Source organism: Malurus melanocephalus, unplaced genomic scaffold, assembly GCF_030028575.1.
Source record: "Malurus melanocephalus ecotype Western Australia unplaced genomic scaffold, MMel_1.1 scaffold_60, whole genome shotgun sequence".
Classification (NCBI taxonomy): Eukaryota; Metazoa; Chordata; class Aves; order Passeriformes; family Maluridae; genus Malurus; species Malurus melanocephalus.
The window spans coordinates 2,472,769-2,500,213 of record NW_026623292.1 but is presented as its reverse complement, the minus strand read 5'-3'; the positions used below and the strand labels follow the sequence as shown (position 1 = coordinate 2,500,213).

Sequence of the window (27,445 nt, the reverse complement as noted above, 5' to 3'; positions counted from 1 at the left end):
CTTCTACACGTATGTCTTCTTATATTCTAGTATGTAACATAAATATATTGAAATGATGAAACAARCAAGCCTTCTTAAATTTTTCAATTAAGGTCTGCTTTGGTTTAATGACAAATGGAATCAGATAGAAAACTACTGTAATGCTGACTGCCAAATAAGCTTGGTTTATGATTGATTCTGCAACACTCTTACAGGCTGAGGCATAAATACATGCATACATACTTTATTTCTTTCATTTTTAACAATATTGAAAACACTGTCATTCCTGCTGTCAAAAATGCAAGTTGTTAGTTTCTAGAGTTAAGAAAAATAATGACCTCAGTCACATTAARAACATAAGACATCAGGGATCAGCTGGACCACTGAATACAGCACTAGCTTACAGACAGCTTTGATTTTTAGCTTTGTTAGAAAGTTCCGGGAGAAAAATTTCTTTACTTGGAATAATCTGTTCTAGTCAGCGAAAAGGATCAAGAAGAACAGGCTGCAATTTTTTCCTGTTSCAGTAAATAAAATCCAGGTGGCAAAGGATGAGATACATTAATTTTAAGAACCCAAAGGGCATTAGGACAGATTTGCAAAACATATTAGGCATATAAAGTTACACATAAATTCTTGCTGATGTGTTCAAAAGTGTCCAAGCAGATTGAGGGGGTTTATGCCAAATTATATCAAGCACAGCATATGGCCCTTAGTGACCAGAATGAATCAACCAATTTCATTAATCAATAGATCAATTTCATTACTATAGTTAATGTTTCCCTTACTTAATAAATTATTTTTAATGCAAAAGGTTTCATAAATGTACTTTTAAAAAAGTGTATAGCATGTTTAAGTCAAAATAAACATGTTTTTCTCAATGGTTTATTAACTCCGCTTGCCAATAAGATGCATCTATATACACATTCAGAATAAATAGGAATCATCTAGTAGATTAGAAAGAAGTTATTCAACAACAAATGAAAAATCAAAGTAAGTGCGCATTGARCTATACACTTGCTGAAATTAATGTGTGTCTATGGAATGAAAGAAGGGATATAGGCCCCTAAAACAGGATTTGGGAGTAACCATAACATTCAGTTCCAGGAGAACAAACTGAAATGATGACTTAGCAACTGCTGGCTAACAGGAACTGCTGCCASTCACTGCCCTGCTGTCAGTCACTGTGGGTATTTCCCTGGGGTTACCAGGGTCCAGACTGGGTATAGCCTCTGTGGTGCCCTCTGAAATGTCATTATTTAATAGAACACATGGAGCTCTGAGCAAGCTGGTCTAGTGSATGATATAAGCCCATGGCAGAGGGGTTGGAACAAGAGGATTTTAAGGCTCCTTCCAACCCAAACCATTCTACAAAGCTTCTATGATTAAGTATGGCGTGGTRTTTGTAATAGCAGGATTGGGAAATGCTCTTATTTCTGAAAAATGTGTCCCAAAGCTTTTGTCATCGGTGAGCATTTTTTAGACAACTTTGTAAGAAAAACAGGGAGTTTATAATCTATAAACCCAGAATGGGATTGAGACCTGACTACAAAAGTGGTTGAAAATGAATTATTTTCTTGTGGCCCTACAGAATATGCATTCTAGGGATGTTTGCCAGTGCAATCTGGATCTCCCTGTTCAATATCTTGTGTTTGCACAACCCATTCAGAAGTATTCTACCTTCCTCACATCTTAGTAACMACTACAGCAGTCTGCATTCCTATCAAAAGGGCCTGGATTCCAGAAACTCTATGTCTTCCTAAAAACAGGAGTCAGCCAACCTGACACTCACATGCCTGTTAGACACAGTGCTCAAATGTGGTAAAAACACCACAGACACACAGAGGATGAAAGAAAAGAAAACGTTCTGTACAATGTTTGGGTAATTTGAGTAAAACAAGATATGGAGCCATGCTCTTAATGCGGAAGATAAAAAGAAATCTGCAATTACTACCAGGTTACTGGATGAGGCAGTGGACTTAGGAAAAAAATTATGATTGTGTACATAAAAACTTTAACTTCTTACATTTAAACAAATGGCAGGAAAATGGAAGTTGCCTGTGCAAYGCTAGTGCTGAAACTGCCCAACTTCTAAGTGCTTGACTTCATAACCTTAATGTTAACATTTTTTTACTCATAATATATTATTAGCTGCAACCAATTAGGGATGCTATGACTCCTGCTGGTAACTGGTAAAATTTACATTTAAATATGGAGAAAGATTACTGCTGGCTATACKGTATTATTTAATTATACAGTCAGTTTAGAAATGAAATTACATCTGAAGCACTTGAGCAATTCCCTTGAGCAGAAATGATGTAACGATTATTACTGCAATTGGCATGAGGAAACTTTGCTGAAAGTGTAGAATTTCATCTAATCAAGCAATTTGATTACTGGTCCATATGTAGAAGCACTCTGAACTGCTGCAGAGTAATCTCAAAATGCACTGCAAGAAAAGTAATCATAGTAACTGTAAACACTTTTTCTCATAGATCCAATTTATTAAGTTTTTAAAACCCAGAATAATGTAATTAGTGTAAATTCAGTACCATGATGCAAAAACCCGCAACCAACCAGTGTGGTTGTTTTAGCTTATTACAATCACTATAAATAAAAAAAATCTGGTTTCTGCTGGAAATTCAACTCATAATGTCCAGCAACTACACTGTCAGCTGGGCAAGTCTGACAGGTTCGTGCCAGGCAATGGTGGCTTTGAGGACACAGAGGTTTCTAAATTATTTTCTGGGAAAAGCGGCATTAACAAGAAGGATGCATGTGTACATGCAGCTTTCTAATAACGGTAGTGTGGGCAGGCTGATGGAAAATAAGAATACTCTCCCTTTGCCTGGTGTTGAAAAGTTCACTCCTCCACTAAAGTTAATACCGTTCAGCTATAAAAAAAACAGGAGGCAAGAATAATGAGGAAAAAGCCAAACCCTTGTTTTCCACTCACCTACACCACAGTGTAATCCCATGAAATCTTAAAAAAAGCCCACAGAGGAGGAATGCAGGCTTTGTTTTGGTAAGCATGGAAAGACATTTTACTTTGGTGTCTGTAAAGAATCCTGCTAAACTGTTATATGATGTTATGAACATACCARATGGCAGTAACACAGGAACAACCACAGGCTTTTCTCATTTTCTACAACATTATAGATCTACATGAGAGTACAGCCAGTGCTGAGAGACCCAGTGATAGCCCTCTTCACAAATTCATTTCCACTGAGATTCTAATCCCTTTCTTCAAAAGGGATTCCAGACTCTTCAAAAGTCTGGAAGATGTAAAAAATCAGTTTTCTAATGAAATACAACCAAAACCCAACAAGCAGACTCTAGAGAGTTGTTTTTCATTTAAGCTGAGATAAGAATGCTTACACATCTTGTTATAACAGTAGGGAAAATGCAAATGTGATGGGCTTTTAGGAGGTTAGTCATTATCTCTTGATATCAGTATGCTGAGATTTGTTGTTTTTGAAGAGGAGACCACAGAGACTGCAGATTCCATTTTTTTTTGTGCCAAAGGTAAGAAAAAGGACCTTTTGAAATRTGAGAATCCACTTCCTAGACTGTGGCAGACAAAAAGGTACCAGCGCGGCCATACAGTCTCATCTGAATACAAACCAGAGGATTTTAGCTGCAGATTTTGATTTAGTTTAGTATTTGCAAACTGGAGCAACGCAGAATTGGTGAATGACACCTCTATCCTCACTAGCTGCAGGCTGGCACTTTGGCTGTGCAGTCCGGACCTGCAGAGCACACTATGCCACTTGTGAGTGACATTTCTCTTCTACATGAAACAGATCTGTTTATATGGACTCAAATTTGGCGTTTTGAACGCCAAGATAATGACTGGCCCTAAAGGTGACACAAGAAAATGGTGAAGAAAACAGTGATGGATGTGGGAAGAATTGAAAGACTCATTGTGAAAGCAAACAGGATTTCTCTGATGTTTATTTTTTTGCATGCAAGGTGTTCCTAAGGAAAATCCTGATGAGAAAAATGGTTAATGGGTTTGTTCAGTAAACTGTACACAGTGAGAGATGCAGAAGCTTTTCTGATGGACATTTGATCTCAGAGCACAGGATAAACATCTATCCCCAATGCATTTAATTAAACYCTCCTCCATTCAGAGGAAAGAAACAAAAATACAGACAAGGATACACCAAACCACAACTGATTAATGGAGTATTATTGTTCATGCTTTCATCATCAATAACTGAAAAAAAACCAACCCAAACTGAAAAACACCTACTGAACAGCTACCCCCAGTCACTGGGGTCTAAGATTGCAACATTTACACACTTAAAAAAATTCATGGATGCTGCTAGTTCCACTTATCTCMAAAGGATCATTCTCATGTTTGTCTTCTCATGTTTGGCTTTTAATGCTTACCTACGTGGACTGGAACATAGAAAGGAGCATCAGCTTGCTACCTCAGAAGTGTATGACACTGTGAGAGCTATAGAAGCAAGCTGCAGGTAATCTGTAAAAACCAGTATTCTGCCATGGCCTGAGACAAGCATGTGGAACTGTGACAATGTAACATCTATCAGAAGCTTGAGTCCAAACTAGAGCCCAAACATCATAAAATATCGTCGATTTTGTGGTTTTTTTCCCTGAGAAATTTCAGAGGAGTTAGTGAGAAGAGATCTACATCAGCTCTGTTAAACCACAGCTCTGCTGATATTTGAGGAAATAGAAATGATGAAACCAAGAAGCAGCACAAGCTGTTCATTACTTTTGTGTGAACACTCTTTCTCCCCTGCCTGGGTCCCACGCATGCCCAGAGCCTGGCCTGATAAACATCCATGTACTCTGMAAGCTGATTTGCTATAGGATTGTGACATTGCACTTTGGAGGGGACTGCAGAGTTAGGTCYCTGGTCAGAAGTCAGATCAGCTGTTTTTATACCTCCTCCAGTATTGAAGGTCCCTGAGGGACCTTCTTGAACCAGGAGGTGTTTTCTTCACTGCTTAAAACAATGTGGTTTATTTTTGTTTGTTTGCTKTTTATCCCAGACCAACTAACACAAATCAGCTGGAAACACAAAGGCAGGAAAGAGAAAGAAGACAAGGCACTTCTGCTTTTGTCATGAGACAGATTTGCCAAGATCAACCTCAAGCCTGCTGTCAAAACACTGCCCCATTACAGGAGGGAACGAGCTTYCCACGTGTTTTACAGGAGGGCAGCCCAACCACAGCAGTTACCCTGAGATCCAAACAGTTTTTTCAGCAGCTGATCCCTTGGTATTCCTCACCAATGCCAAGCCTCCAGGCACCAGCTAAGGAGCCTTTTCACTGAGTGCTGAAATGATTAACCCAATTGTAATTGCAGATGGCTGTTTGGTCAGACTTCAATGACTATGGATCGATGTGCTATCTAATTAGAAATCCTGAGATATATTTATAAAATTAAACCCACTGCTATTAAATTTACATGTCTCAAAGGAGACATATTTGAATTTCTGTAATGAGATTTTCAGCATGTTTGCTTTAAAGTATTTCCTACACTCAGCTGTTATACAGTATTTTTACAGGAGGGTCCCCAAAAGATACTTTTAATTACTTTGATGGTGAAAATATTGAGTTTAAAGTCAAAATCTAGAGGCAATTTTTAACTTGTGTGTAGATGCAAAGACTCCTGCATGCAAGCATTCCTRGTGTTGGACCCAGAGTTTAGAAAAAAACTTTGCTTTTGTTTCCTAATCAGGAAATACTTTGTAGTTTTAGCAGTTAAGAAGGACTCTTGCGACCAGTGAAAGGACCCAAGGCCTGTAGTTGTGTCAGGAGAGGTTTAGGTTGGATGTTAGAAAAAAGTTCTTCATCCAGGGGGTGGTTGGGCACAGGCACAGGCTCCCCAGGGCAGTGTCACAGCACCAAGCCCGGCAGAGWCCATTTCAACAATTCTCTCAGACACATGGTGTCATTCTAGGGGTTGTCCTGCGCAGGGTTAAGAGCTTGTGGATCCCTTCTAAATCAGCTTATTCTGTCATTCTGTGATAAAATACGTTTGATTTTCTTGCAAACTCCAATAAACCTGCAGAAACATCTGGAGCTCTACTTGGATGGACTGCATTGCCCTTGAAGCTTTTTCTCTSCTCACTTGGTTATCAGCAAGGAACAAGTCAAAAAATATAATCCAACATTGACTGTTCTGTTCTTCAGGTCATATATTTTTTTAAATTTATTCCATGTTTAAGTCTTACCAAATATTCTAGGAGCTATTGCTGGACTGTGTCTTAAGTTTATAGATTAAATTGTGCTTTAGTGCAGAATTCCTTCTTGTATTTTATAGACAGCAGAATAATTAAATGATTTTAATTATTTTTCCTAGAATAAATCAGCATATACTGAGATGATGAAAGATTTAATAGAGATATTCCCTCCATTAGGGACTAATTTTGCTTTTGCTACTATGAATAGCATTTACAAAAATAATGCTAGTCCCACTCTAGTCAAAGKGACTGCTCACAAGGGTAAAGTGTGCCTTGCTTGACCTCATCCTTGTTCATTAATGCATATAAAAACTCCATTAGACCACTTACAGAAAAAACACACAGAAAAAGAACACCAATAATCTTACTAATATCGCACATAAACTAATAAAACTCTCTGGCACTGCTAGAGCCCTCTGCATTATCATCTCAACCTTTTTATTATCTCTAACCGCAGTGCCAAACTCACAGAAGAGGRTTTTTTTTTTTTGCAAATAACTAACGGTATAGAGATAGCATTTTTTTCCCTGCTGGCTAAATTACCAATGAACACATTTACATATATTAAAAATATGCATGAAATTGTCAGAGATTAATTATTACAATTCACCCATAGCTATATTACCTTAGTCCTTTCTGTAGTTTATTTTCCTTATAAACTCAATTTGAAGAATCTTTATGCCACTGCTTAATGAATTCCTGACCAGATAAATAGGTGAATGGAATCACAGAATCATAACATTGTGGAATGTCCTGGACTGGGAGGATCCTTGAAGATCATCTAGTCCCAACCCCTCAGCTATGGTCAGGGACACCTTGCACTAGACCAGKGTGCTCAGAGCTCCATCCAGCCTGGCCTTGAGCACTCCCAGGGATGGGGCATCCACAGCTTCTCTGGGAAACCTGTTCCAGTGCCTCACCTTCCTCACAGTAAAGAATTGCTTCTAAATAGCTACACCAGCCAGCCTTCCCTTGTGAATACTGTCAAGAGCTCCTCCTCTTTCACTTTTATTTATTCCCTTTGTCTGTACCCAGAACTCAACAGATGTTTTGCCTTCTCTTACATTTCCTTACTCTTTTCATTTCTTCAACACGTCTTCTTTTATGAGAGCCTTCAGTCAAGACCCTGGTTTGTGCTACCAGATCTGACCCTGGTCTGTGCTACCAGATCTGCTACCACTAATCTAGGCTCAGGTCTGGTGCTTCTCTCAGGCTTTCTCGAATGTCAGTAACAGACCCAGCTTCTCCACAGGCAGACCATGGCTCTTAACTCCTCCACAGTGTCAGCACACCTTGGGATTACTGATATCAGTTCATCTTTAGCAGGGTTGCTACACCACCAATATCTTATAATCACTTCTCATACTTTCCAACCTGATCTGCAATCCAGATGACATTTTTAGTTACTATCACTCCCACAAAAGAAGGAAAGAATCCACAATATTTCACCCACTGAAAAGCCACTAATCTCATCACCTTCTCCTGACACAAGTCCATTAGCATCACCATACTATAGGAGGTGCAGGGCATCTCAACACAAGCACTTCTTGCTCTCACTGTTCCCTAGACAGCAAAAATTCCTCATTTGACGTAATTTCCCAAAATAGTAATAACTGTGGAACAGGTCATGGGTCTCTGTTGCAGCTGTGGAAAAGGAACTAAGATCTTTCAGCCTGAAGAGAAGGYTCTGGGGAAACCTTATTGTGTCATTTTAGTACTTATTGGTGGCCTATAAGAAAGATGGGAACAGGTTTCTTMGTAGGGCCTTTAGAGATAGAACAAAAAGTGATAGTTTTAGGCTAATAGAGGGTAGACTCAGTCCAGCTATAAGGAACAAGTTTTCAACATTGAGGTTGGTGAACACTGGGAGAGGTTGCCCGGAGAGGGGGTGGATGTCCCATGCCTGGAAACATTAAAAGTCAGAATGGATGGGGCTCTGAGCAACCTGATTTAGATGAACATGGAGGGGCTCATGTCAGGGGGGGTGGACTAGATAAGCTTTAGAGTCCTTCCAACCCAAACCATTCTATGATTCTGTGATCTTCCTCCACCCACACTGCAGGACAGACACGCACCATGGACACTCAAGTTTGTCTCACATTTATCCTGCTGCACCAGCTGATCTCAAACAGCACTGAACACAAAAGAGGTGGTGGCTGTTCCCTCCAGCAGAATACTGCTGCACAGCTCATTTTGGTGACTATACTGTAAACAGTCTCCTATGCAAATATTTAATGTTCCATGATAAATCATATCTAAAAAATGCCGGAGAACCTGACTAACCAGCTTAATGGGGCCAGGGGAAATTCATCAACAAAAAAAAAAAGAAAGGAAGGGAAAGAGTAAAAGCAAAGAAAAATCTGCTGTTGGTAGCAGGTCTTAAAAAACTTTAATTTTCACTTGTGTCTAAATAATATTGATGAAAAGTGATTCAGTTGGAAATTATTTACTGTAAAAACTAAATTGAAGAGCCTTTATACAATATTTTGAAACTAAGATGCTCTTTCTGCCACATGAGGCACAAAAACAATTAAAAGAATGTTTATGGTGCAGCAGACTCGTAAGTACACTTCTTAAAGTTCAGTTTGTATTTTAATATATTTTATTAATTTTCCAGTCTGAATCTAGCACTCATTAAGGACTCTTCAAGAGCTCACTTCTCAACTCCATGTGGGGAACCGTGCCTATATGTCTACTGCTGTTATCAAATGCTGGAGAATGGGGTAGGTAAGAAGAGAGTAATTCCACTGAACACAGCAAAAGTGTATTTCAGATACCTGTATATTCCCTTGGGAAGCCATCAAGACACTTCTGTCAAAAAGCCTTCAGAGAGATGTGGGATGCCTGAGTAAAGTGAGGGGTGGAAAAGACAAAAGATCTATGCTCAGATATTTGCATTCTTAGAATGACTACCAAACACAATCTTTTGTGTGGTGACAGTGCACATGACTGCCAGTTTTCATTTACCACAGACCAGCAGTAAGAAGAAAGAGTGCACAGTGTCSTTTGCAGCTTTGCATTCCTACCACGTTGACACTGGGACTCCCCAATGAAAAATAAGACCAGAACGCCAAGAAGACTTAGGCTGCTGCTGTGAGGTGCTTTGGGTGGGAATGTTTCTTTTGGAAGCCAAACCAATTTGTGCTGCTTCACCTTTGTGACATTACAGCCTCCAGTTTTCATTTCAACTTCTAGATCTATCAGATTTGAACCACAACACCAGATGGTGGCAATGTCTGAGACGTTTCTCCTCACAGCCAGTGCAGCAGATGAACACACCCTCTTCAGAGGGTGAAAACCTTTAGAAAAGGTGCTTCAGGCCTTAAGCATCTGGAACCACTGCAGCTGCGTGTTTAACAAGATAATACACTTGACAGACTGTGGAAGTTAAGGAATAATCTTGCCTTCAGAGGTAAGACTATTCCAGCTACACTCACACTAAGCCTGAATTTGAATCAAAAACCACTAAAGACTGCAAGTGATATTAGGCCCATGCCCTAGTGAATTATTTTTATATTGCATTTTAAATATATATATCAAATACCAGTTTAATAATATAGATTCTGTACGGCAATATTTCATTAGAAAGGGCCATGCCAAAGATGTGCACTGTAGCACTATTAGCAGCCAGTAAAAAAAATCTGATTTTTCTATATATCAGGATACAAAGCTCAGCACTTGCATAATATTTTGCTCTTCAGCTTTGTTTCCTCAGCATAAGAACAGCACACAAATCAACCCATGGCACCTACTTCAGTGCTGTCCTCCTTAACTTTCACACTCTGTCAAGTGTATTATCTTGTTAAACACGCAAATGCAGTGGTTCCATATGCTTAAGGCCTGAAGAACCTTTTCTAAAGGTTTTCTCATGTCAAGCACAGCATATTGCGTTTTATTATTTGTACATTATATAATGAGCACAGGGATCAGTAACCCCTTCTCCTGGCTACCCCAGTTAAYCCCAAACTTAGGCTAATGCTACTTTATTTGACTTTTCTTATGGAGTTAAAGATTATTTAATTTATGCCATGTAAAACAAAAGCAACCTTTTGTTTATTTCTTTTGTTTTAGTCACAGTAGAAAACACCCATTTTAGTATCAGATCCTCTTTGGAGTTTGCCACATATGTAGTAGCAAACTAAAGTGCACAGCATGTAACCCATCATTTCCTAGGAACTGGCAGGTATGAGGAAATACTAGGATGAGGTTATTTAAATGATAACAACTTTATGGACAACACAAAGCTGGGAGCAGTGGTTGATATCCCAGAGTGCTGTGCAGACCTTCAGAAAGACCTAGATAGGCTGGACAGATGGACAAAGAAGAACCTTGTGAAATTCAAAAAGCAAATGCAGGGTCCTGCAACTGGGGAAGAATAATCCCAGGCACCAGCACAGGCTTGGGGCTGACCTGCTGGGAAGCAGCTCTGTGGAGAAGTTTCCTAAATTCCTGTCTGATTCTCTGACCTCCCCCAGAATTTATGAATTATAAATACCGTCAAACTTGTAATTATATTGTAATTAAATATTTATATTCTTGCCATTTGGTTTTTAGGAGTTTTGTAGAAAAATCATTAATTAAAAAGTGAGTGGTATCAACAGTGTACTTTCAAATGGAACCATACTTGGTGACAAGGTAGATGTCACTGTGTGGCTTGGACTATGTACTCATCTATGGCCTGGGTTCTGCAAAAGTGAAGCGACAGAAATTCAGGATATAAAATTACTGAAGTGTGAAGAGATGAAGAATGTTACACATTGGGGTTACAGATACGAGAGAAAGGACATGAAGGCATGAAAAGCAGTTTAAATGCTGAGCAGGGTAACAGGCCAGTGTTTCCTGGACCTGTGCAAGCCCCAGCTCACCAGGAAAGTGCCTTGCTGCCCCAACAGCAACTCAGAATAAATGAGACCGTGTGTCTACATTCCTGCTTGCTCCTGCCCCTCATCTAGATGTACATGCATGAGAACGGTGGTGCAAACAGAACACAGGGAGCAGAAATTTTTGATTCTCAGCTCATCAGACAGATCAATGCCGTGTCCAGGACAGTGGGGAACTGCAATATGCCCCAGTCATTTTTAGGTTGATTACAAGTCTGAGAAGCAAAAGAGAGAAAACCAGATGTGAAAAGAGAGGAGAGGATTGAGGCAGTGTTATTCACTACTGTATGTAGACTAAAAAGGAAGGAAGTGTCCTCTCAGAAACAGAACTACTTTTTGTTAAAGAGTCTGCTTGTAAAGCCCTGCATGTTAAAAAATTATTAGATCAGGCTCTTGCACCTCCTACCCCTTTGAAATTTCCCACAGGTGGGGATTATACTTAAAAAATTGCAGGACAAAGCCACTTCCCAAACAAAGAATTTAACTGTACAGGCTTTCCATTGTCTTTAGAAGACTTCTGTAGAGAACTGCCCATTTCACAGCGTCATGAAGGCAAACTGCAGTAATTTGGAGGACACTGTTGGTACGTTGCATGTTCATATTGGAGTACAGTATATGATATCAATACAATTTGTAGGGTCATGCAAGAAGCATCAAGTTATTCAAGCTATTGAATGGGAAAAAATTAAAAGCTTGAGGCAGGCAGCATGATTAAATTCAGACTAAATTTCCTCATGCATGCAATGAGGAAACAAGCAGAGAACAGAACAGTGAGCAGAAGTAATGAGGTGAAGAATAGCCATGCCTACTCTACACCACTTGGATTACAACATCACCCCTTAGGGCAGGATTCCAGTTCTACAGWGGGCTGAACAAAACTGGTTATTTTAGGCTGTGACTCCACAATTAATGCTGCTTGAATAAACCAGTATTGTTGTGCATTTTTACGGTAGTTGCTAAAAATGTGTCCTAACAACAGCATGAAAGTCTTTTCAGGAAGAAGAGTTGGAATTCTCCCTGAATGCTCACCAGCATTTCTACATTGTGTGGGGAAAAAAAAAAAAAAAAAAAAAAAAAAGCTGACATCTGAACATCCTTTCCTTGATCATCTATAAAGCATGACCTGCTCATTATTGCAGCAGTGTGAAAAGATGGGAAGATGTACACTCAAGGCTCAAGGAACAACTAGGATATATATTTGAGCAAAACCAGAGTAAGCAGGGAGCTAATAGAGTCCTATGAAGACAAAAGTATTTCTTGCGGTACGTGTAGTCAAGATGGATGCCTCTGGATGCCTCTTGTCTGCACAAGTTAATGTTTCTGGAAAGCATACTCCATATGAAAGATATTCCATAAATCCTCMAACGCAAGCCAACCAATTTAGATATGGTGTGAGCTTTTCACCAGGGAAAGAAAAACTTTATCTTTTGTGGAAATAAATTGATACCACTGAGGTAACAATTCTCTTCAGAACAGTCTGAGTCCAAATGAAAAAGTTGCCCATCTTGTTTAAGCACCTAAAAGAAAAAGTTTCAGCCAGTCAAAAAGTCTAACCTCAGGACAAGACTTTTTTTCCCTAAGCACAATCTAACCCAAGCAATTAATTTTGAAGCTCTGTAAATCAGGCAGAGCAGTTCTGGTACCTCCTTGTGGGCTGGGATTCATGAGCACAGCTCTTTCTTTGGGTGCCTGCCTAATACAGCTTCTGACGTGAGAGGTTTGCACRGATAACCAAAACCAACTGTGTGCCAAAATGAGACAGACCTCTCCCTTTATGTGCCATGACTACAAACACTTATATTCCTTAATAGTGCTTTTCTGATGAGCCATAAACACTTTGGATTGATCTTGAATAGAGTGGGAAAGAGTTCAGAAATCCTGTTACTTGCTGAGCAAAGGATGGCGTCCTTGGGAAAAATGCAGATACAAGCGGTACAATAAAACTGGAGGTAAATGGATTATTCAAAGTTTGTCAGACTAATAAAATAGTTCTCCTGTAATTACACCTAATAAAAAAACCTTAAGACAAGTTACACTTGTATTTTACAAGGCAGAGTAGCAAAAGCGACAAAGCCAGGTGCTGTGCAACAGGCTTTGCATAGCAACTCATGAAATCATCACTGCACAATTTTTAGGCAATTTTGCCACATAGCATGAGCTGTTCCAAACTGTTATATCCAGTATATGAAGCTCATGATTTGCTGGCTCTGGGAGCTGAACTATCCCCAAGTTGGATAAAAAGTAATGAGTAGGAAACAATTCAGTTGTTCTCTGGGGTGAAGAATGGAAAAGACAGCTGTTGATTAATACATTGCAGTGCTGATCCACCCTTTAATTCAAGGAGTGGAGTCAAACAATACCTTTGCCTCACTTCATATGGAAAATTGAATTTGTCTTTGGACTATTACTGTAAGTCAAGGGATACTCCCATCTGAAACAAAGGCTAATAATGTTGGAGGAAAGACATTCCCTGATTTCCACAGACATTGGGTGAGGCTCAAACTTTATACACTTTTGGAGGGAGCTAACTGAATAAATGTGGTAGGCTGTATTTACCATTATTAAGGATTAGTATTTGGAGGCAAAAAAGAGTCTCAGACAGAGTTAATGTCATTAGAATTATTAATAAATGCAGAAGTTCAGACCCAATATTGAGAAATCATCAAAATTATGTGTTTTTCAGTGAAAACATTCACAACCTTTTGAGTAATAACAAGCAGAAACCTTTTTATATGTTAAAATTTATATATACAGATTCACTTTCTACTTGCATGTTTAACTGACTTTTGCCTACATTCCTTATTTGTTAGATTTATTTTAACAAGCTAACTAGAAATAAAAGATTTTAGAATGTCTTGGCTACAGCAGCTGAAAACAGCCTCTGAACTGAAGTAGACCTGTGTCTCTTCAGTGAAATGAACAGACCCCTTCAGTCTGAACCAGCTGAGAAACAACCCCTTTTGGGCTGTTTTCTGGAAATAGTTTAATAGAATTCATTYCCACAGTAGATACAATGTCATTGTCCTGGGCTACTGGCATTAGAACAAGACTAACATACACTTTGAATTTAAAACTCTCTGTCCATTTTACAGTCTGCTTTTCTGGCAGACGCAGTAGGTCGTGGTGGTTTTTTTTTTTTTTTGTTTGTTTTTTTTTCTTTTTTTTTCTTTTTTCTTTTCCTCAGGAAAATTACTATCTTTCTTGGCTTTGCCAATTTTCCCCTTACATTTTATTTTGCTCTGTTGGTTTGTTTGTTTCAGGGGGAGGGTATGGTGTCACTGAGGGAGAATAGGTTTACATTAGATATTAGGAAAAATTCGGTGAGGGTGGTGAGGCATTGGAAGAGGTTGTCCAGAGAAGTTGTGGGTGCCTCATCCCTGGCTATGATTAAGGCCAGGTTGGATGGAGCTGTGAGCAACCTGGTCCGCTGGAAGGTGTCCCTGCCCATGGCATCAGTGCTGGAACGGAAGGCTCTTCAAGGTCCCTCCATCCCCAGCCGTTCTGTGATTCCCCTCCTCTTTAGCTCGGCTGCCAAGCTCAGGCCCTCCAGTCATGAGCACGGGGAGAAAAGGGATGCTGCGAGCACCGGGGCGTGCGGAGTCGATCGCACGTTTGCATTTTCCTACGGACCACGGCACCGGGGCACGGGTTGTGCCTCTGCTGGGAGATCACTGCGACACCAAAGGTCTCCAGCATCGCACTTACTGCAAAGTGCTGATTCTGCCCCCTCTCACGCGTTCCACTCCCGGCAGAGGGAAAGGAATAGGCAAAGTTTTCGGTGCTTCTCGCCCACTAAACCCTGCCGATGCTATGGAAGCAGGACCATCGGCACGGCGCTCCATGAGGCAGCCACACCTGGCGCACACCCGCCAGCACGGACAAAGACATCCCGTATCTTACAGGGAAAAAACAACCGTAGTTTGAGCCGAAGGAGGTGAGCGGCGGTGCGGGCTCCCTGCCTGCCAGCCCCTCCSGGCTCCGCCAGGTGCCCTCCCCGGCCCCAGCGGCGCTTGCCCAGGCTGCAGCGCCGCCGAGCCACAGCAGCTCCGGGGTAGAGCCCGCTGTCCCGGGGGAACCCTCCCCGCGCCAGCCTTCTACTCACCGATCTCCCCATCATCATTGTCATCATCTTCCTCCTCCTCCTCCTCCTCCCCCTCCAGATCCAGCAGCACATCTTGGTTCTCCACATTCATGTCGCCCGAGTTGCGGTGCCCCCTGCCCGCTCCCTGCCGCCGGGGAGCGAGCCCGTGCCGAGCCCCGCCAGCCCCGGGGCGGAGCAGAGGGGGCGGGCGGGGTTTGGGGGCGGCCGCCGGCACCTTCCCGGCAGGAGGGGCCGCCCCCTGCCCTGCCCTGCCCTGCCCTGCCCTGGGCCCGCCCCGACCCCGGCACCGCGGGCATTTTTAAAACGCTGCGTCTTCTAAAATTGAGTCAAAATAGGCATCCAAGCGCTGAAGGACTCACCATGGCTAAATACTGCTGAAAATGTGAAGCCCACATACTCACAAAGCTCCCAAGCAACAAATAATGGTAGAGTTATCTGGAAAAGGTAATGCAAATTGAAGGGGGACTGCTCAAGGATTGAATAAAAAGCCCATCTCCGGGACTCTACTAGTGCATTCAACTCGTTGTTGACTATTTCACAGGTAAGAATTAGCCTCATCTCCATCTTCGCCTTCCAGACACAACCGAGGGGAATTTCACAACACAGAGAATGCAGAATTGTCACTATACAGGAATGTTGTGGGGGCAGAAGTACTCATAAAAAGGGATTTGAGTGCTCAGCAATGTATTCATCCACTCACACATTTGGTTCCAGGGGCAAGAAAAGCTTTCCTAAAACTGCAAGCCATCTGGAGGAGTGCCCAGAGAGGAACTGGACTGAGGTTGTTTAGTGGGAAGAAATGGAAATAAGACTGGAAAATTGGATTGAAGAAATGGGGGAGCAACGTTTGGAAAAAGGAGAAGATAAGAAGAGCAAGATAACATTGGGGTTTTTTGTTTTGTTTGTTTTTTTTGTTTGGTTTTTTTTTCCTTCATAAAGCAGTAAAAACCCTATAAGCAATCTGTTTTCCCTCTCTAGTCTACTGTTGATACGAAAATAATTCTCAGGACCCAGGATGTTTAAAGTGTTCAAACAAGAAACTGGATGGAAAGTCAGATAACCATATTAGCAAGTGACAAGTGTATCTGTTGTCAGTCAGCTGTGGGTAGAGTCATAGCAAGGCCTGGCATTACAGCAAGTCTAAGTGCAAAAAAAATGAGTTGAGAAACTTAATTGTGGAGTTTTGAAACAGCTCTGCTTGGCAAAGACCTTCTCTCATATGTTGCTTAAGGACGGAAGTGGCCTGCAAAGGCATGAMTGAAACCATGAAGAAGCTACTGCTCTTGCCCTGTTGATAACTGGTGTTATCATTATCTGCACCATCTAACACTGTGCATTCTTCTCTCAGATTAATGAAGACTCACAGAGCTGAATCTGAGAAGGAGAGCAATAAGATGAGAGGATTCCCAGCACAGGGTAATGATGCACAGCATGATGTGTTCTCTTGTCCTGGTGTTCTGCCCTGTGACACGTCCAATCTGCCTCTGACCACCTAAGAATGTGCCTTACTCACTGCTGTGACCCCTTGTCAGGTTTCGCACTCAGCGAGGTTATGGGGACAGAGTGAGTTTCGCCGCTCCCAGCCGGGAGGGTTTACACCAAGATGAGTAATTTACAGACATATCATGTTAATGTCTTTATAAACCTGTATTGTGTARTATTCAGCTGCCCCTTTCCTTGCAGATCCTCCCTGAAATGTGGTCCTGCCTGGTGAGATCTTGTTTCATAAATGATGGGAAGAGGGCAGGGATTGCTACAGACAAGGTACAGCTTGGCTTAGGATGGTGACATGAGATTTGTGCACTCGGATACTCTCCAGGGACATAATTTTTACCTTGGTTACCGACTTCTCATTTTCACATTTAATGAATGAAAATGTAATCCAATAATGACAAAGTTAAAAATAAAAGAGCAGCTCAAACCCAGACTTTAACTTAATCCTACTAAAAATACAGGTAGAGGATCTACCTCCTGCTCCCACCATAAAGATGTCTCCCAGCATTTATGGAACATGAAGATTTTGTAGGCTTCATTCAGCCTTCAACACCTCAATGTTGAATTTCATAGACTACAGAGCTGAGTTTTGCAGACATCTTAAAAACCAGTGGGAGTATTATGTGTGAAATTCCCATTTAATGCATGTACATTGGAAAATGCATAGCTATTTATTTTTTAACTTTATACCAGATGCAAATATTTCCATGTGTACTTTTGGTAATGCACCCAAGATTCCGAAGCTCAGTTTGGTTGCTTCTGAGAAACAGATTAAGAAAAAAATAGCAAATGAAGACAAAAATGCAACAGCACCACCCTGCTGCCATCTCTTTGTCAGATGGATAATAGCAAAAGATCCGCTAAAAGAATTGCCGCTGGATAAACTCCACACAAGTTTTTCAAAAGTCATCTGAAATGAAAAGATCAGGCTGAATAATCCCCACCCCAGCTCAAGCATGACTGCATTCAATTTTATTGAAGAAATAAAACTGTTTTAACATTCTTGGTAGTGAGAAACAGAGACAGTCCATGGAGCCAATGGAAAAATTGCTTCCATGGGTAAGGGTTTCATAGCAACTCTAACAATATAGGTCAGGAARAGAGTAAAAGAGATTGTTTGGCCCACTTGTGACAAAATTCTGGTGCAGGCACCGAGTCTTTAGCTGATGTGGATCTGGGCTGGCACCAGGGRCTCTGAGTCACAGGGCCTTTGACAAAGAATCTGTGTGTCAGAAACATTCTGTCAGTCTCTGGTCTCATCCAGSCCCCAGAAGGAAGGCAGTTTCAAACATACCCAGACAGTGGTGACAAATATTTGCCACCACGTATTTCATGTTCTCTGACAGGCAGCCCATGAGGCCCCTGGTTTCACTCCTGTTGATACACAGCCAAAATAATTTTGCAGCATTTGAAGCTGTTGTCTTCTTGCCCTTCTCYCAGCATCTACGAGAACAGCTGGTTGTTGTTCTCTTGATAATGTCATACTACACATGGAGAACTATCACCCTAATGCCTCTGAAGTTTTTCTCATCCAGATGACACAAATCCAGGTCTTGCATTCTTCCAGCACATATCACTGTCTGTGCTTTTCTCTCTGTTACACGTTAGTGTAAAAAAATGCAGAGAGAGAATCTATGGTAGGAGAAGATGATATCATTTTCCAAAATGATACCAGGAGGACCAGGAGGCCACAGAGCTCCATCCTTGGAGATACTCAAAAGTCACCTGGACACAGTACTGGTGGTCCTCCTTTAGTGGGGGGCATGGACAAGATGACCTGTAGAGGTTCCTTCCAACCTCAACCATTCTGTAATTCTGTGATTCTGTGATTCTGTGAAGGGATGCCAGGTATCAGGTTCTCATCCTACCTGTTGAGCAATGACAAACTAATCTTTGGACAGATATTTTATACCCAAGAACCAAAAGTCACTATGACATGATTCTTCAGCATCAGACTTCTGCTTATTTCCACCTCCATAAACTTCAGGCAAGTCTGGTCTGAGTTCCTTAAGGCTGTGATCTGTGCTGTAGATTAACTAGAAAGAAATGGAATGGTGTGTGTGACGTGATGTTAGCTTCTTCTTTTGTTAGAGGCAGAGTCTTCTGCTGACGGGTGATCTGTGGTCTGGTTTGACTGGAATGCTGAATGCAGGAAGCAGCCACGGATGTTTCTGTTGAGGACTGTATCCTCTTTTATTAATAGTGTCCATTTTTCTACACCATTATCGTGCTTATGCAGTTATATTCACTTATCCTTCATTTCTGCCATCGTAATATTTCTACTGCAAGTCAATACCTGTGTACACTTTCTTTAATTACCCAACCCTTTATTTTAATGTACAGTGTGCAACAAAAAACATTGTATTCCAGGTAAGAACTCACTCACACTGAATACTATCGCTGTACCATTTTGGACGTGATTTTCCTTCCAATGCATCTACAGCAACAATTTTTATTTTTGTCTTTCCACACTTGTCAACTCATGTTTCTATTGCACTCTGCAATAAGTCTTAGATTAATTTCTGCAGCTGAGCTCTTTGTCAGGCAGTTTCCCATTTTGTATTTCTGTAGTTGATTGTTCATAAGTAGACATTTTTACCCTTGCTTTTATTATATTTCCTCATTTGATCAGCTCTTTGTCGTTTTTCAAGATAATTTTGAATACGAGTGTTTTTCTTGGTTCCTGCAAATTGCTGGGGAACAAAATTCACACAGCTTAAATCATAGGCCTAACWGAATAAAGTCCATGAGCATCTAGAAAGCAAACAGAAGTTTGGAGGACTGGTAAGTCAGAAAAAAAAAATTTGGAGGGAGTTTTGTGGGAAAGTTATCAGTTATTGAAAGATACTGTGTTAAGGCCACCACAGCAAATTATGTCAGCACACAGGAAATTTGGGAAAAACAACCAAAGACAAAAATCACTCTGTGAGGATTTCTTTAGGGATGCGGCAGTTGGAATAGTTCATCACTGTGGGATTCACTGTAGAGCAGAGGACACAGCTGTCTTTCTGTTCTGCATTCTCAGTTGAAATGAAAGAAGTAATTATCCCAGGGACCAAACAAAGTATTTTATTTCATATTTCATAAAAAATTAGACTTTTTAATAACTGCTGGGATATTGTGCCTTCATGTCTGAAAGCAGGTGACTTTTTACACCAGTACTGAAACTTTGAAACTCAGTAACAGGAAAGAGATAATTTGAAATGCAAATCCCCTGCTGTAATGGAAAAATAAAATCAGAGAGGAGATGAAAACTAACTAACTAAATAAATAAAAATTATGACATATACATACATATAATATATATTTAATAAAATGGTCATTCCCCTCAAGAAATTCCCTTAAGTGCACCAAGTTAATCAGCAAATTGATGCATTAAAACTCAGTAAGAGAAAATGTAGAAGAAACTACTTCCAGTTCATCACACCATATATTTTTCCTGGKACCATTAAGAAGTGCTTGCAATCTGTTCAAGTCTAGAGAAAAATTACTATGAAGAGTTTTGAGATCATTTTGTTCATCAAGTTCTTGTGTTTATTTCAGTATGATTCACAGATAGGGAGATCAATGAAGCATTAAGGAAAACTAAATTACCCAAATTCTTTACAGCTCTAATATTTTTCTTTTACCTTGGTTAGGTTTCCAATTGCATGTAATCTTCACAGATTTCTTAATTCTCACCCTTGCATGCAATCTCTAGTCTGAGATGACAACTTCAGTCTCTTTTGCCCTCTATTGAAGTGAATTGGTAATAACAATTACCAAGGAAATGTGAGCTACAATGTATAAAAGAGGATATAAATAACGGATCTCAGACCAGTGGCGTGTGTAATTACTTGATGCAGAAGTCTTGTAAGGGCTGCCAAGTCTTCTGCTGACTCCTACCTATGTGATCCTTTTACCTTCTTTCACTTGCTGTCCTTAGTATGGGAAGGAGACACGGCGATCACCTGGCAAACCTTCTGTCTGATAATTCTAACCCGTTTAAAACAAAGCTCTTTAAATCTTAGAAAAGGTACACACATGGCCAATGTGTATCTTAGAGTAATAGACTCACAGTTCAAATACTTTTATTTTTCTAGAACAAATGTCTGAACTCATATAGTTCAGAATATTTAAACTTYGGGAAGGTAATGAGGTTATTTCAAAAGGTGGATTATGAACTGTGACATTTAATCATTTTTTGGCAGTGTGCTCTACTAGTTTTGTGATATTTTAATTCTACTTAAGAAAAAAATGTCCCAGGTGTGTCTGGATGTCTCTAAGTCACAGGAAATGACTGTAGCAAATCTTACTCATTCTTCAAGAGACAGGACATTCTCAGTCATGCTGCCTTACCCTGCAAGTGCACGCAGACTGCAGCATTGCCATGGGTAGGTCACCCACAGAGGCTGGTTAGTCCAGGTGTGGTGTGTGGCTAATGTGACCAGGCCTTTCAAAGCCAGGGATAGGACCTCTGCGTGTTGCTGGGCATGCCCCAAGCTGTTCTGAACTAKCCATGGTGTCTGGGCATCATGTTTGACTGCTGGGGAAGATATGGTCCACATTTATAGGGCAGCCAACAGTTTTGTCTAAGCACTCCAAAAAAAGCGCCAAGAGCTGCATTTAGTACTGACCCGAACTCCCTTGAAATGGTTAAACTACTTTGAATAATGTGTATCATTGCTGTGTCTGAGTGCAGGTACACTCTGGCTGGGAAAGTAAAGGATAAGTAAGTTTGCTACATTTGTTGCAAAGTATTTTTTACAGTGACACTTTCTCAGTCACTCTGGAAAAAATGTCTGATGTAAGCCAGCATAGAAATGACACAACCATGTCATAGCTGAGTGTTCAGACTACAAAAAACATATCTTTCAATGAAGACTTTAACAGTTATCCTAGTTAAGCTAATAAGAGCTGGATGTCCTGGAATTGTTTGTAAATGTTGGGACATAAGGAGACAAAASTTACTGGAAAAGCTGAAGAGTCACCATAATATTGCGCTAATACTACAGGTTTTTCTGCAGCTACCACAAAAACACACATTAAAAGAAAAGGAGAAATTTTACAAAAATTTGTTTGTAGAAGCTATGATATTTTATTTTTAAKAGAAATACTTTATTAATCTTTCCATTTCCATGTTGGCTTACATCAGACAATCTTCCCCGAGTAACTGAGAAAGCTCCACTCTGTAAAACCCACTTAGCAACGTGTGTAGCAAACTTATCCATTATCAGTGGGATAGATATTTTTTGAGGAAAGAACTGGATTTCTCTTGTGAAAAATATGCATGGGGGATTTTATCAACAACAAGGTCAGAAGGGGTTGTCTTGGCAATAAGTCACGAAGGTTGCATCCTCTACCCTCATTGTCACCATCTCACCTTACTGTGGTGGCTGATGCTGATGCATCCCACACTTCAGCCAGTGTTCATTTTAACAGTAATTCCAGTGGGATAAGCAAGTGCTTCTTCTGCRTGCTTTCAGTAAAGCTCTTATGTGGTAAGCAAAGTGCTTTCAGTGACTGCTGTTGTACATGGTCCCCCACCACTTGCAAATACAGATTTTCCATTAAAAGTTGAAGAGAGAGGAAGAGGAATTCTGAAATAAATCCCGCAGTTAGGTAAGTGACAATGTCAAAATAGTTTCCAGCACTTTTAAGGATAATTTGGTTTTATCCTGTGGCCAAGAAACTTTCTGAAAATAACTTGTCAATAACTGTATCCTGCAGGGATAGAACGGGATCTTCTGGAATTAATGAAACCCTGGCAATCAAACTTCATAAGGCTTTGCTTATAGCTGAAAGCAGGAACAAAAATGCACACAAAAACASTTAACAATAATTTGATTCAGTTTGTGATTTGGATACTCAGCAATTTCTCCCCATAGGTAGAGAGAAACTTAACACTCCTGTGGTTCCTTTTCTTCCAGGAGAAAAGAAATTATTTTCTCTTGTTTCCCAGCCAGACTTCTATCAGGATGGGTAGCTCTTCTGCTGGGGGTGGTCCTAATTTTCATCTAATCTTCAGTAACATTGCTGTTGCTGGGTTGTTCCACTGTTAGATGTTATGTCTGTACTGCCCTGTGGTCATGGAAGGGGTGAACACCAGTAGACTCCACACTGATGWTGTGAGAGCATTGTGTGACAGGCTTTATGCTTGCACAGGAGCCAGAGTATCTGCCTGTATCAACACCTGCTACCCTCTGCTGCAAAAGGAGGTGATCTTGTCACCAGTCCTTTCTTGTCCTCCACACTGTTGTGTCATGGTGCAGCTCACTGTATTTTAAATTTACTCCAAGAAGGAATTACACTGGCAGGCAGACAAGGAGAGTTTTGGTCCTCATGAAGGATGTGAAGGAGGGCTTTTGCTGTGTTGGGAGCTGCAGGAGGAATACCCACGTGCTCTGCAAAGTGTCTTTATTGCACTTGAAAGAGAAATTGATATTTCTTCATATATATTCCATGTCTTGCAAACAGCAAGAAAAAAAAACACTCTTATTTACTATGAAACATTAAATATGARTATTTGTAACACACATACACACACACAGATTTTTACAGTGTGAGAATTTCCTTACCTCGAGGTATGAGTCAGTTTTAAGCAGCCTCTTTTTTTGTCTCCTTGTGTTATTTTGCTTTCTTCTTTTTTCTATTGAAAGTGAGATTATATGAGCCTTAAGATGATAGTCGGGTAAGGCTGAACTCATTCACTAGATAGAAGTAGAAGAGGAAACAGATGTGTGAGGAAGGCTGGGACCACAGATCAAGTTACCCATCCTTTGCCAGGTGTTTGACACCTATGGTGATTTTAAAATGAGGAGTTTTCTGTTTGTCTCTGGCTTTGTCTTCCTCAGAGCAGGCTGCTGCATTGCCAGGAATGTGGATGCTTTCTGCTGCCCAGGATCCTGTTTTGTTAATGCTTCCTCCTTCAGCCACTTGCCAGAAAATCACCTTGGAAACCAAGGCACCAGTTTCCATGGTCACTTGGAGGAGCATATGTTTTCTTCCATTGCATGGGGTATTAGGAGGAGGAAACCCACAAGATTTTTTTGCCAGAATAAATTCAGTGGTATTGGATTCAAAGAGCTGCATCCCGACCTTATTTCCTCCATCAAATCCCCGGTGAAACCACCAGAGCTGCAGAGGATAAACAAGCACAGAATATGGCTTTATGTGAACGTGCTCAAAACTGAGCTGTGAAATGACATCTTACAAACAGCTTGCCTCAGACTTATTAGCCAGAGAAACTCAAGAGTGCGAGTTTGCTCTCCCCCAAATGCAGGCACATAAAATTACATGAACAAGGAAGAAATGTCTTTGAAAGCACCCATCTTTTCTTTTTGCTTGAGGTGAAAACCAGAAGTAGCTGGTCAATGTAAAGGTGTGACTGTGCCACTACCCTGTACTCAGAAATGGCTCATGGCTGATTGCTGAAAAAAGATAAGAAACAGCATGAGGATTTTTCCTGATTCCCAGGTTCCTGAAAGCAGCTAGTTAGATTCAAGTACTGTAGGATCAAAGGCTGAAAACGACGAGGAGAAACTGCAGAGGAGAAACTTGATGACTTCCTCTAAGGAAAAGCAGAAATGTTCCTCGGGTTGTTGTGTTAAGGTTCTGCTCCATTGTGATGACCATGGTCRTATATCAGGCACTGTATTCAGGTAAGAGGAAACACAGGATGAACATCAGAATGTTCATCTGTGGCTTAAATATTTCCAGGTGAAAGAGGTCACAACTCCTCTTCCCTCTAAAAGTTAGTTTCCTTCTGAAAGGGGCTACTACCCATCTAGTTCCTTAGAGAAACAGCATCCTACCCACAAGGTCCAGAATGACTGTGATCATGAAGTGACCAAGYCCATACTGAGATCTGGAAGTACCCAGAAATCTATTCAACACTTTGCAACAGTTTTCCAGATCTGCAGTTTGGCGCCATGGTGATTGCTTTGTGAGCAGCAACTCTGCTTATTGTAGCTGGAAATTAAAGTTTCAAAGCAAGAAATCTTCCTTCCCATTAACAGATGTGACCATTTGCAAACCTGTGTCTGAGACTCCAAGTCTCAACAGCTCCTGTTTCTTGATTCTTAATTTTCTAACCTTCCATATGAAGGAAAATTATTAGATAAACAGGAAATTAGGAGAATCCCAAGTCAAATACCATAAGAACATTTTCGGTTATATTTGATGTTTCAGTGTGGGGATGTGATAGTTCACTGCCAATGCACAGAAGGGTGTGAACAGCTTTGAGTTAATTTTGCTGAAGCTATGAGCTGACTAGATGCCAGCCAGTCAGTCCAGGAACTACATCAAATGGTAGCATTCCTGACTCATTGCCCTCTCTAAGCCAATATGCCCTTGCAACCCAAAATGGCCCTGCATGTTATTTTCCATGTTATACTAAAGTATGCAGAAACTAAATTATAGGATTGCTGTGGCCCTTTCAAACCAATTTAAAAGGATGAGTTTAGTAAATTCAGGTTGTCTAAGGCACACTGGCTAACCTGGCTAACCTATCTAATCACGTTAATTTACAGAAACACATTTGTGGGAGCTACTGCTGAACGGTGAGGTGGTTCCCTGCTATGTGGTATCCCCTCAGAACATCCAGGATGYTTTTATTGTATTTGTATTGCCATCAGCAACTTTGGTTCCCCTGAAAGCAGCTGAGGGTTTTCAGTAACCACAGCTCAAGTGAAGAATTCACCTCTGCATTGGTCAATTTTGTGGGTACCCTGCAGAGCCATGGATAGAGTTACAGCCTTTTACTGCTAACAAGGAAGAAGAAGATCAACTCTGCTTAAATTCACTTCAAAAACATGTATCTGCACCTTAAATACCTATTTATTTGCCATTTCATCACCATGTTTTTGTATTGCATCAATCAGGATGTTCAGTTTCTAAACAGATACTGTAAATACTGCAGCAGAGATTTAATCTCTTTTCGGGCAGAGTGCATTGTGAATTGGACCCTTTACTACACCACAGGACCCTCAGAGAGGCTGTGCTCACTTTATATGTTTTATTTTGTTGTTGACCACACATTCCAATTACCCTGGACATTAAATATTTAAGCAAAGTCTAATATTAGACCTGGCTCACTAACCTYTATTTACTTTTTGCTAGGAGATTACTTTCCTTCTAAATTATCCATGCCTGAATTGCAAACATGAGTTTCTCTTAAACTCCCTTAACTGGACATGACTAAATTAATTATTTTGATTCTGTTAAAATAATTTTCCATAATCCATTATATTCTGGTGCAGCTATTGAAGCAGAAGCAATTTGGCTTGGCTGTAGGAATGTGACATGTCAAACTACTCTATTTGTCACTCTTGCTAAAACGACATTAAAAATAATTAAACAACATGAAGTGGCTGTGATTGTACTTGAGAAAAATTTAGGAAATGCCAAATGTTGGCTGCCTGCACATTCTTAGTGGGTTTACACAGTRCATGCACTTTAGTTTAAACTCCACAAAACAGCATCATGTTCCTTTCCCCCCACAAGTCTTATGGAAAAAGAACAACAGCAGCAACAACAATAGCATAGCTATACATAATTATTATGTGGACAAAAAGGTCTATATAATACCTAGTATTCTCAGGAATGGAGCCTTAACTAGCTAAAATCAAGTAATATTAGAGCTCTGCCTTGGGAAGACTTATGAATAAGTCTTCTTCCACATGGAGGCAAGAAGAAGAGGTGGAGCTGTTTTAGTTGAGGTATGAAACAAGCAGAGGCCATGATGATATTTAGCTGTTGCTCCCAGTACTGCTATGCCTGGCATAATACATTGAATTTCACAGGAAACTATGCCAAGATTCTGGGGGGACATGCTTTCCTTTTTGGATGTGAACTTCTATTCAGTGYTTGGAGTCTTAATGGAAGTTTACTTCAGAAAGAAAAAACAATGTTAAAATTAGATCTTTATCTGACTTCTGTCCCTCTTATGTACAAAGACTAAAACCAAAGTTGTCAAAATAGGGAAAACACCTTATTCTGAATTTTGAAGTCCTTGCAATGGAACTGGCATGGAAAGATATCTTTGGCTATTGACTTTATATGAGGCCACATGCCTAAYACTTGCTGTGACCATTTCTTTGCTTTTCTGATGTTTTTGTGTCAGCCTGTGATAATTTTGCTGCTTGTTTTCACGTCTACCGCCATCCAATAGTGTCCACATCTCTGCATTTTTATTCAGTCAAAAACCCCATTTATCTTGGATCTTTACAATAGTATGTATTGCTATGATCTTGACAATGGCTCTTTTTTTCAGCTATCTAATTCCATGAAGGAGTTCTACTGTTTCCTATATTTTATTCTGAATGAAATAAAACTACAACAAGCAACACCAGCAAGGAGATTTTGTCCAAGCCTTAGCCTAATGTGCCCTAACCTTCACTGAAACCTYATCTTTCAGAATGAAACTCTGACTTTGAGATTTGTCCTTTTATGGGTCTGAGGAACCCATTATAAAAAACCTTTTTGCATTAGTTGAGCATATCAAAGGTGAAAGGTCAGAAATGTTGTTCTACAAAAAGAACTATAAAACCAGATMAAAACTGCAAGCAGGTATTGCAGCAGGTCTGTGAATTGCAAACATAGAGCTGGACATAGCTCAGCAGATCGGTTTGTTCCCCTCATGACCACAGGAGACTCGGGTGTTAAATTGCTGGATCTGTCTGACTTTTGGGAAGGACACAGGAAGGCAGGGCTATGGGCAGAGGCAAACCAGGTGTTCTGGCTTCCCTTGGGTGCTTGGGACCCTTCAGCTGTGCTGCCAGCACATAAGAACTT

At 40.5% G+C, this 27,445-nt stretch overlaps 1 protein-coding gene across 1 annotated transcript in view; it reads right to left on the bottom strand.

Moving 5' to 3' along the window:
• The window catches only part of ANO6 (anoctamin 6), a 64,648-nt gene extending 49,277 nt beyond the window's left edge, over positions 1–15,371 (bottom strand). The window contains 1 exon segment of the mRNA XM_057366160.1: positions 15,179–15,371. Within this exon segment, the coding sequence (XP_057222143.1) occupies positions 15,179–15,269 (91 nt within the window). The 5' untranslated portion in view covers positions 15,270–15,371.
• Between the last annotated feature and the right edge of the window lie 12,074 nt (positions 15,372–27,445).